Source organism: Fundulus heteroclitus, chromosome 13 (assembly GCF_011125445.2).
Source record: "Fundulus heteroclitus isolate FHET01 chromosome 13, MU-UCD_Fhet_4.1, whole genome shotgun sequence".
In the NCBI taxonomy this organism is placed as follows: domain Eukaryota; kingdom Metazoa; phylum Chordata; class Actinopteri; order Cyprinodontiformes; family Fundulidae; genus Fundulus; species Fundulus heteroclitus.
In genome coordinates, this window is record NC_046373.1 from 11,088,170 (window position 1) to 11,100,165 (window position 11,996).

An 11,996-nucleotide genomic window follows, 5' to 3' on the forward strand; every position below is an offset into this window, starting at 1 on the left:
TAGATCAGTCTGGGTGATCCTCATTACAGCGATGACAGTATCTGGGATGCCCCAAGCACGCACACACACACACACACACACGCACACACACACACACACACACACACACACACACCAAAGAAAATCAAGAAACTAAAAACTGCACATCTTTTTTATGAAGCCTCACAGATCCAAGGTTTTTCATTGTGCCACAGTTTAGGAAAATTTGTTTACTTTGTCACCAAGAATTGGACAAACTACGTCAGTACAGACTCCAGTACAGTAAAATAAAGATTCACATGCAAGTAATTCCTAAACAACCAATGGCTCAATGAAATACCTAAAAATGTTAACTCTACTAGCGGAGCAACGTGATCCCTATAAGTCTGGAAGGCAAAGAGCACACCAGGAAGTCTTTAGCTAACCGATTAGCTGTATCCGACTACACGTGTCTTATTGATTCAGCACTTGGCTAAAAAAAAAGTGTTTAGGCTTCCAAAACAGCCTTAAGTCAGACATATTCTGTTAAAATTTAATCCTGTTAGCAACTTCAGTTGTGCTCTATTTTATTTAATTTATTTATTTATTTGAATAGGGACAAAGCACATTAATGAACATCAGTATAAAAACAAAAGCTCTTGGTAAAATATCTGCCAACCTATCTATGAATTACGGTTCTCCTGTCATAGTGTAGAAAAAGAAGTTTAGTACAGCGGATCCATTTGATTCCCATTCGCTCGTTTCTGCAGCCATCTTTACAAATTCACAGCTGACAATTTAACTGGTCATAGAAAACTAGATAATTCAAACAGATTTTGCTCATTGTCATCAGTATATATCAGGGCACAACTCTGATGGGATGTTCCCCATACGCAGTGGTCTGCACCCATCTAAAGTCGTCAGAGAAAGGAACAGTTGGGAATTGTTGACATGTTCATGGGTGCCACAGCTCAGTGGTGCATGTTGGGACAAAAGATTGATGTGTGAACTTGCATCACATGGACGCCCAAATGTGTGTGCACTGCAAAAACGGAAATAAAAATAAGTGAAATTTTCTTGAAATTAGGGTATTTGTCCTTGATTTGAGCAGGTAAATAATCTTATCTGCCAATGAAATGAGTAATTTTACCCCTAGAATAAGATAGTTAAATATAATGCACTTGAAATAAGATGATGGAGATGAGTTGTTCCTGTTTTAAGTGCATAAATCTTATTCCATTGGCAGATTATCCTATTTACCAGCTCAAATCAAGGGCAAATACACTCATTTCAAGAAATTTTCACTTATTGTTAGTTATGTTTTTGCAGTGTGTTGTTTACCTGGGGAAACACTTGGTGCCAGGATGCACTTTTGTAAAAAAAAATTAATAAAAATACCTAAATAAAAGTAATAGCTGGTAGAGACATTAGCCATGTTACTGTCATGCCAAATTTGTTCAAACTTTTGAGATGATGCAAAACACAAATTATGCGTGTTTCCATCTACTGGTTTGGAGCAAATTGACCAGGGTACACAAACCCTAATAAAAAGGGAAGTAGAGGTCGCAAACTAGCATGGATCATACATTTGAGAAAAAATTGAGGTTTTTAAGTTCGTGTTGCTATCGGGCAAGTTGTCGTTCTGTCATGCCAACTAGTTTTGGTGATGTTACTTGCAGACCGGATACGTTGAGAAAGAAATACTATTCAATTATGGGAATATCTGGGAAGGCGCCGACAGCGGAAACAGCTGACCAGCCATGTACAGTAAATGTTCACTACATCAGAACTCATTCAGCAAATGGTGTGTTTCCACCTCACCTCCCGTTTTGAGCATAAACTCTATTTCAGAAAAAAAAAAAAAAACACCTCAAACGAGCGTTAAATATATTTTGGGAGATTGAGGAAATAATTTTTCGAATTTTACCATTTCCATCAACCTTTCTAATGCGATAATTCAAAATGCGTACAGAAGCACATTGATAGAAAAGCGGCTAATGTGATGCTTTGGGCGTGGTTCTTCTAGGAAACCTTAACGCTATAGTTGGTAATCCTGTTCACAAACACTTTCTGTTATACTGGGTAAAAAAGTCCTTCCATCCTGAAAGTAGTAAATACATTATGCATTCAGAAAAAGGTTAAATAAATAAATTGATCTGTGTGGGAGCTGCAGGCCTGTAAAAACTAACCAATCCCTGCCATGATCCGAATGGTCAGAGTTTGGTTCCTCCTCTCACCCCCCTGTCCCACCAGTTTGGGGCTGTCGCCTTATCTATTAGTTGTCTCACAAGCCAGTCATTCTGATGCACTCATGTAATGCCAGTGTGCGTGCTCGTTCCTTACTAGTTTCCGCTTGCTGGCTGTGCATGCGCACTTCTAGTCTTTACGTATCCGGTTAGCTTAGCGTTAGCTCCGTGCTCTCACCATATACTTTGAACATGGCTGAGAGTTACAAGAAGCGAACCGCGTTCATGTTTATGAGAAGAAAAGGAAGGCCTCTGTAGAAAGAAATAAGACCAGAGTGGATTTGGGAGATTTTTTTCACGCAATCCCTCTGGGGAGCAGTAGAGCAAGGTAAGACGGTCTTGCACATGCAGAGTTATTCAAAATGGGACTTGGGGGAAACTTCTGGAAAAACCGTCGACTCTACCTTTAAGTCCTGCCATCCAAGTGGGCATTAGCATTGTTACAAACCATTTATGCCCTTTAACAGAAACAGTATTCTCAGACGTATGCGGCCCTTTTCAGGAATATAAGGCTCCCTGCCAGAAAGCAAAAATGGGTCAGGGACATTTGATGCACACAACCAAGAGTTTGAGGAGGTGACCCTCGAACTCTTGGTTGAAATTTCCCTATATCCCTATCCAATCATGCATCGATGGGATATGCAGTGAAAACAAATTTGATCCACGGAAGATCCTCCACACAATTTAAAGGATTTAAAACTCATCCAAGGCTCAAGGCTGTTTTGACTGCAGGTGGTCATAATTCTATGCCCCATCAGAGTATGCTTTGTTGTATGAATGGGGATTAGCTTTTATTTCCTTCATTCTCAAAACCTACTATATCAAGGAAACTGGAGCACAGTTGATGATTATATGCTTCAAGCCAGTCCAATGAAATTGTTTTATTTGGGGGTTTTTTTTTTGCTAAATTTAAAATAATTCCATTGTATGCATTTAAAAAAAAAAAAGGACTACGAACTGTCAACTCCAAATCTAAGCCACTCCTTAGTAATTAGTTGGTCACATATTTAAAAACAGTAATCATGTCAACTACCAAATATTTTCCCAGTCCTGATCAGCTCAAGTGCATAAATTGATCCAGCAAACAAGCGCACTTGAAATCAACAAGATAATTTTATCAAACATCAAGATAATGTTCAGAAAGAAAAACCTATATTAAAAATAATGATATTAAGCCAGTTAATAATGAAAGCGTAAAACCTACGTTTTAAAGCTCACTTCCCTGCAGTAAAGATGTCCAGCCAGTGTAGGCACAGTGCAAATGTAGCATTTGGACCACACCAGACAGCCATGCACGAAGACAAAATACAGTTTATTCTGACTCTCCTTCTTCCTCTCTCCTTGGTCTTTGATTCTCTATCTTGTCTCGTAATCTCTTTGTCTGTGTTTTTTCTGGTTATAACACAGATCTTTCAAGGGGTATTTGTTTATCCAGCGTCATCTCCTCTCACAGACACGCTCGGGAATCGCTCCAGCACCCGAGGTGTTTCATTCGTACTGTATCACACATCAAGATGGAGTTCTGCCGCTATGTTCCTGTGAGTCTTGATGGTTGTGCATCATTTGCACTGCAGAAAAACACTTCCATGTGACAAGGCAAGAGGACTAATGTCACCGCAGCTTTAAAGAGAAAAGAAAGGAGCTGTGCACATGCTGACATGCTTATCTGTGCAAAGACTTCAAAGTGCATATACAGAGAGTGAGAGACGGAGCAGGAGCAGCGAGGTCATTATCTGCAAGAAATGGATTACTCTCAGATTAGATTGCTGAGCACAGTGAAGAGCTGGAGCACGGTATGCTTGGCGGACCCCCTCTTTCGCGCACATCCAAGCAAAGCTCCTGTGAACACACATTGGTCTCTTATAACAAACACGTAAGTGCTAGGTCTCCAAACTCCAAAGACACTTACTACTGTCCGGTTAACTGTTAGGGGCCTTACAAAATCAGAAAGTAAATTATTCAACTAAATCCATCCAATTTGGGTTATTATCCAATTGCACTGCTGAATTTAATTCATTAGCAACGTACTGAAAGAAGCATTTAGATGATAGATAGATAGATAGATAGATAGATAGATAGATAGATAGATAGATAGATAGATAGATAGATAGATAGATAGATAGATAGATAGATAGATAGATAGATAGATAGATAGATAGATAGATAGATAGATAGATAGATAGATAGATAGATAGATAGATAGATAGATAGATACATACTTAATAGAGCCCCTACACATGTAAGGTATAATGTATTTCTCTAATAATACAGTTCTTTTCAGTGTTTTAAGAATAGCTAAGATGTTCCTATAAACAAACTTTTTTTCCAACAAGACAAATTTCATGCAAAGCATATACATTTGTATATATTTATGAGTAACTGGTACATCACTTCCTCCAGCACCCACTGTGGTTTAAAAACTTCTATTGAAAAGCAAGCGAAAATGTAGGATTATTGTAGCACTGCCCCTCCCCAACTTGTTGCTGAGCATTCATGACCCACTGGCTGAACTGACAGAAGGCCTTTTTTTTTTTTGCTTAGTAGTAATTTGTCTGTTTTCAAAGGAATCCGGTCGGTAAAAACTCAAGCAGTCAGGATATGGGAACAAGCGGAGCCCTAGTCATCACTCTTATTTAGGTAACGTTATTTCTAAAACTACAGTTGCCAAGCTACAAGCGGCAGGTCTATTAACCCCCCGACTGCTGTCTCTAACAAAGCATATAACTCTACTAATTAACCAGCTGCTATCCGCTAGTTAGACTCCTAGCGTGAATATTGAAAAGCAAGTTGGCTTGACAACTACTAGTAAATTAAGTGGGGCTTATTCGACAATGTTGTTTAGGTCCAACGTCATAGTTTGAAATAACACTGAAACTGTAAAAAAAAAAAAAAAATCTATGTTATTTTATTTTGGTCTCCTTTAGGAAAATCTTTATATAATGATGGAAATAAAAGGAATTAGATCTATTTTATCTTTTACTTTTATATAAGCTGGGATATTTTAAGGAATTTCATACCAGCCCTGCTTAAATTCTTTCTACAGGAAGTTGATGGCAGGAAACTGGATATTTAACACAGTTGTCCTTTAAAACAAGTCTTATGCAATCACATAATCATTATTATTGTCTAAACATTAAACCCAGGTTTGCGTCACAGTATATGTGGCACTTTAAATCCTTATTCCCCCTGAATGTATTTGCTTATTTACACCCTCAGTATAAATACATTCTGCATTCTAAATGAAAATAAATGATCCTAGGCTATTCCACTTAGCACTAAAGTTGCCTTCAAAGGATTTTCTAATAATGTGAGTTTAACTAGTTTTTTACTCTTTGTTTTATCGGGAATACCACAAACACTGGCATTGTTATGCAACTTTTCCATTACATAATTACCCTCTAGCTTGAAATATACTCTGCGTGCATAAATATTGAAGCTTTGTCTAGAGCTCTGCCTAATGAGACTTTTTTTCTCCAACGCACATTTTCATCCTTTCATTTTTCCTTATTTTAAAGTGTAATGCGGTTAGAACAGAGAAATATTTGTGGCAGAGGCTAAATCACATCCCAAGCTACTGTTTGCATATATTGTAGAAATTAGATCAGTTCCTGAGGAATATCAACAACTGTTCTGTGAGACACTGATCATAAGAGTGAGCGTTTCAGAAAGGGAGAGGAGCGTTTTAGATGAGCATCAACGGCCAAAAGCAATCCCCTTTACATTTAAAATTGCCCATCAGTCAGTGTGTTTGCAGGTCAGAGTTTCCATTTCAATCAACAAGAAGTCATGACTAATGCGCATTCGAAAGCGCATTGAGGTGTCAAACGCAAGCCATTTACTGATGAGAGAATTACAATATCCAAGATGGAACCTGTCAAAAATCCTTCATAGGAGGGGTTGCTTGATCTGATCCCAAGTATCTGAGTATTTTAAATGTCCTTTATCACAGTCCCTGACTAAACTGAACTCCCAGTATACAGTCTGTTAAGTCAAGTCAGCCCCAACTCCCTAGGAGCCATGCGTATCCACATTATTTTAATGAACAGATCTGGATTTTGCCCCAACAATCTAAATGTTGTTCAACTATTTACAGTGGCATTCACGCTAAAACAGAACCCTTTTTAGCTAAGGATGCACACCATACTGGCATTAAACATCAGTATCGGTCCCTGTTAGTTGTTTTTTAACATATCGGTATTGGTCCAACATAAAAATGTACAATCTTCAAAACAAAGTTTCAAGTTTTTAAAGCAGGAAAACAACTTTTTCTGTAAATATAGCTCACACAATATTAACTTGAATGGCACTGAACTTTGTTACAAGCCAAATTATCAATGTGTTATATCAAAATAGTGAGTAAACATGCTAGGGTTAGACCTTAGCAGACTGCTCCGCATGACGACGTCATCAGCAGGAGTAAGATGTGAGTTTTCCGTTGAGTAAAAGATACATCTCTAAATTCATAAGGCTTGTGATGCACAAACTTAGTATTTAGACTAGATAGTATAAGCTAATCGGTCGTTTCTCAAATGACTGAAAAATCAGAGATATAATAAAAAAAAATAAACTCCCAAAAATGTTTAATGTTGTGCACATTAATGTGGCCTGGTCTGTTTTTTGCAGTGAAAAAAAAAAAAAGCTACAGACAGCTTCTGGTCTTGAGAACAAGCTAACATCGACAAAACTCTGAACTATGAGCAGATTCATCTCAGCTCTAACTATTTGTTGGGAAATGTGAACTTGCCCAAAAGTTATCTTTATATTTAAAACTTAATGCATTCACTGATTAATCAAAGAACCAAAAAAAGAATCACATAGGACATGTGAACAATATTGATTAGTTAATAAAATAATACCTGAGGGTAAAGCTCAGCTTCTGATACTCAAAAACACCCCTGAGCAAATGGCAGAGCCATCCCACGGCTTCAGAACGAAACACCACAAACATGTGAAGAACCCACTAAAGGTTAACTCAGTTGTTGATCTCCCCGTTCTGCAGTATAATAAATCCTCTCTGATCCATAGGGAATTAACCCTGGAATCAATGAGACAAGACCCACAGGATGCTCCTCAAACCTCCCAATGACAAACCCCACAGGACTCACTCGTTGTTTGGCTCAATGTTTCACCCATATTTCAGAGAGACAGAGGGGGATCTGAACAGCAATGCAGAGGTAGTTAGAATATTGTGAGTAATCATGAAGAATGGTAAACATAACATGAACACGGGGGACATGCACAAACACTATTCACCTTTACTAATGTTATTTAACGAGGCATTTAAAGGCATTTAACTCCAGTGAAAGATACTTTATTAGAACACATTTAAGAGAAATCCATACCACACAATACATGCACAGTGATTTATCCATTACTTTGCTTCAATTTAAAAAAACAAAATAATAATCACATGTAGTGTTCTCACACCTGATTTGTTAAATTGGTTATTAACTTTTAGATTCAACACCTTTCAAAAGGTTTCAACCCATCCAGCTCAAGTGGAGAGCTAAGCAAGTTAAAGCGTTATGAAATCTTTTTTTGCTCCTTCCATACTGCAGCCATTAAAAGAATAACTGGAGCAACAGAGCAAGTTATAACAATGTGACACAGGATCCTCCAAGGTGAGGCTGCTGGAGGCTAGACTCCAAGGCAATTGATGGCTTTAGTGCAACGCGGCAGTTTTAATTCAATTTGTGTTTTATGTGTGATGTGAGAAACTGCTCGTGTCAAAAGTTCTGCATTATTAACTAACAGGAAAAAAAAACTGCGTGCAAAGGTGGTTTTGGAAAGGGCAAACAAGTACAAATCTGACTTCATATTAGAATATGTCAACTCTGGACCTTCGCTTTGGTGTTTTTAAGGAAACTTGTCCTTTAACTGGATTCTGTCCTGTTTATTTTGTTCTTATTTTGTACACTTCCCGACTTAAGGGGAGGGGACTGGTGGCATCCAGTCTGCATTAAACTGAAGGTTTTACAATAACTTTCTTCGCCTCATTGCACAACTCGGCAACAAAAAAAAAGTTAAAAAGAAAAAGGTCTTCATCTGCTTCAGCTCCCTCTGCAGTGAGGATAAACTTGTAAGTCTTTCATTTCTGTTAGATTTAAAACCAGTAGCACACTTTTTTTCCCCATCAGGTGTGTTGTAGGGCTTAGAAAATGAGAAAGATTATCAAGATCGGACCAAAATAAAAAAATGCCTCATTGGCTCTCTAATTAGGTCTGTTGAATTTAAGACCCTACAGAAACCATGTTTACTATTTTCTATAATTCAGGTAATACTTTAATGTGGGTCCATGCATATTTTACTGTTAAGGTCCAATATCAGTGATTAATTATGTGACAAAATGTTGATCACATTAACCGTTAACAGGACAGGGAGCGGCCTCGAGCTGTAGCTCATTTTGCACATCACTTAAAATTGCCAGCTGTAACATGACACAAACTGCTCTTCTCTGTGGTCCTATGTGGCTTTAATACAAGAAAAGCGGCATATTTTTAGCACATCTGGCTCCAGCGGGACAGGAAGTCCTGGCACACGGCTGGTGATTTTCACAAAGGGAACCGGGGACGAGCGTTTGAGTGGCTGCCGCTGACGAGAAAGATGAGCAGAGGCGGACACCCGGAGCAGTTATTTGGCTTGTCGGGGGCTTTTTGTTGGACACATCAGGGATTGTTAAACCTTTAACAAATAATACCAAAAAGATGTTGACCGATCATATAGATTTACAGATCTGGTATCGTTTATGGAATATCGTATTTGAGACTTGAATCAGACAAGCTGTAAAAAGGCTTCAGGACTATTTGGCAATCCCCATGGATCAGTTACCAGTATGAAGGTACAAAGTGGCTTTAAAAAGACGTGCTTTTTATAAAAATACCACAAAAAACATTTTTTTGGGGGGGGGGGGGGGGGGTCCTCTGGCTGTACGTAGAATAAAGTCTGCATGAAATCTTTGCTTCAGTGTGTGGATCAAAATCTAAATAAATAAAGGTTAAAGGATATCAAATATAATATTCAATGTTACATAAATTTTGTGTGCATTTGTGTTTTATATTTTGGTTTAAATACCATGGAGTATAGGTTGACCAATATTTATGGCTGATATTTGTGGGGGCCTTTTCTTACATGCATTCGCTGATCCATTAGCACACTCAGGTTCAGATTGTTCACATTTCTATTTTGTTTATTTATTTTTCGTTGTATTGCTGTTATTCCCGGGAAGATCATTTGCACTACAAAGGCCTTATGCTGCAACATAAAGTGCACGAACATTTAAGTGCCATGTTTGTTTTTACTGTAACATTTTTAAATGTTGTATAGTGTTTGCAATTGTTGTTAATATGCTTTTTGTTTGTTTTGTTAATTATTTGTTTAAATTGAGACTTGTGTAACATTTGTTATCATGAAAGAAAAATAGCAATATTGGCTTCAACAACTGGCAGCATATATTTGGGATCGGTTAAACTGAAGTCAAAATAATTTGTATTGGCCTTAAATAGCCTGTATCGGTTGATCTCTACTTTAAAATGTGTTACTTTTATCAAAGATATCATGTTTGAAAACAAAAAAAAACATTTTGTACCACTTTAAATCATGCAGCTTAAACAATAATTTAAATTTTTGATTTTCCACGTTTGGGTAAGGACCACAGTGTGGATTTTGAAATAAAAAGAGGGGACTGTTGAGCTGGCATTCAGAAAAAATGTATTATGCTTGAAAATTACATCAAGGAATTTTAATTTGTTTTAATTCAGTTCAGATCTTAGTCATACCAGGACTGGAAAAAGTATTTTGATTGCAGTCGAGTCTGTGTTGTCATATTGAGTGTCTCATTATCCATGTTTGTTGGCTTAAACCAGTGATAGCTTGTCTCTACCACATTTATTTTATGGGTATCATGTCGAACATTTTTATATATCAGCTTAGACTTTCAATTTCAGAGGAATCCCTTCTCCAATAATGTCACAGCTAAACTGACAAAAATACAGCTTGACCGGGAACAGAAAAGAGCACCGAGCAGCTGAGTGAGAAAAGTAATTACCACAGGTACTTTTTAACGTGACCGTGGATCTGGTGGTGGGGTGGTGTTGCCTTGACTACGAGACTGTGAAGGTATGGAGTCCAAAAGCTATTCTGGTCATTATGAATGTAGTAGGACACAAACAGTTGCGCACGCACATATTTATATTATAAAAAAATGTTGCCTCTGCGACATCTATCTATCTATGCCTGTGGGAAAATGAAGAGAGAGAAAAAAAACACCTGAGTCGTGACGAGGTTACAAAACGGCCCCTGAGCACAAAGTGGAGTCAGGCAGCCTGGCAGTTAAAAGATAACACAGCTGGAAACGTTTATCAAACATGAAACGCGGAAGGACGGTCATTCAGTGGTCTGCATGAAATACTCACGCTCTTTTTCCGCAGGTGCAGCCCGTGTTTGAGCAGCCCCGGCAGATCCCGGATTTTGTGTTTGAGCTGCGCTTGGTCCCGTGCGCTCCTGTTCCACCGCAAGCCCGCGAGCAAGCCGTCCTCTGCGGGCTCCGAGTCCTCCATGGTTCACCCCCCCTTCTTTCTCCTCCTGTTACTGCGTGTCCTCGAGCTACCTGCCTGACTGCCTCCGCTCCCGGGTTCTCTGCCTAGTGTATCCTCACGAGTCTCATCGCCGCCCGCGCCCGTTCGCCATTTCCCCCCTCTGCCTCGCGCTTACTCTCGCCGACCCGCATCTGCATCCAGACCGCGCGCGGCGCGGTTAACGACCTACTGAAATGCGTTCTGCAGCACGCGACGCTGCCCTGCTCCACCCAGGCTCGCGCGTCCCGCTGCTCGATAGCCTACTACCAGGTCGACGTGTGCGCTGTCCAGGGAGGGGAGGGGGAGTTACAGGTGCATCGACACATTGCATCACTTCCACCTTTCATTCACTGACGGTCAAACCACGGCAAGGCGACAAACGGACTATGATCACGTGTAATCACCACTCGGTGGTGGTACTAGTTTATTTTCATCCCAATACTTGTTTTCTGCGCATTTGTCTCATAAATTGTAAAACAAAACAAAGGAAAACAATGTTTGGGGGAAGGGAGGGGGGAAAAAGAAGACTGATCTTGGCGGAGCTACGTCACCACATTACCTGGGTCAAATTTCCAAAAGTAAACAAAGGGACAGTCACTAGGCTGGAGTGTCTGTATAGGTGTGAGGCAGCATATTTTTCAAGCTTTGGTTTGTTCTGTCAGAGTCGGGAATGTTGTTTAGTCTGAGGCAGGCACATTAAATAGGAGAGGGTCCTACTTCTGTGTTTTGTGTTGATGAAACGCTCTCTAATGTGGCTGCCAAATGACTAAATGTTCATAATCCTTAAAGTCAGCATCAGACAATAGCTTCCCTTTTAAACTCCTTTGTTGGAAGCTTGGTACAATTACATAACAGAGCCTACAGTTATAAAGGCTTGAATCTGGCCCAGTATAGAAACCCGATGAAAGGTTCAAGATATCAGTTAACCAAATGAATGGAAATGTTACCGTCACGATCCATATTTAATGTGCAGGAAAGCAACATGGAGCTGGAGGAGGTGAGGGTGTTGAAATTTTTACTTTTTTTTTTAAACAGGATAAAAATTAAAGCAGCTTAGGGTTTTTCTTCTGTGATTGATAGGTTCTAAAATATCCTACTCTAAAGCAGGGCTTCCCAAAGTGGGGGTCGCGAGATGATTTGACGTTGATGTGATAAAAAAGATTCAGCGTTGCCTTATTTGTGAAGCCGATATCAAAGTATCACATTACAAGTTGCTTCA

The 11,996-nt window shown here is 39.1% G+C and overlaps 1 protein-coding gene across 1 annotated transcript in view; it reads right to left on the reverse strand.

The window, feature by feature from the left end:
- The window catches only part of rapgef5a (Rap guanine nucleotide exchange factor (GEF) 5a), a 57,048-nt gene extending 45,899 nt beyond the window's left edge, over positions 1 to 11,149 (reverse strand). The window contains exon 1 of the mRNA XM_012878905.3: positions 10,616 to 11,149. Within this exon, the coding sequence (XP_012734359.1) occupies positions 10,616 to 10,759 (144 nt within the window). The 5' untranslated portion in view covers positions 10,760 to 11,149. The remainder of the gene's footprint in view (positions 1 to 10,615) is intronic.
- Between the last annotated feature and the right edge of the window lie 847 nt (positions 11,150 to 11,996).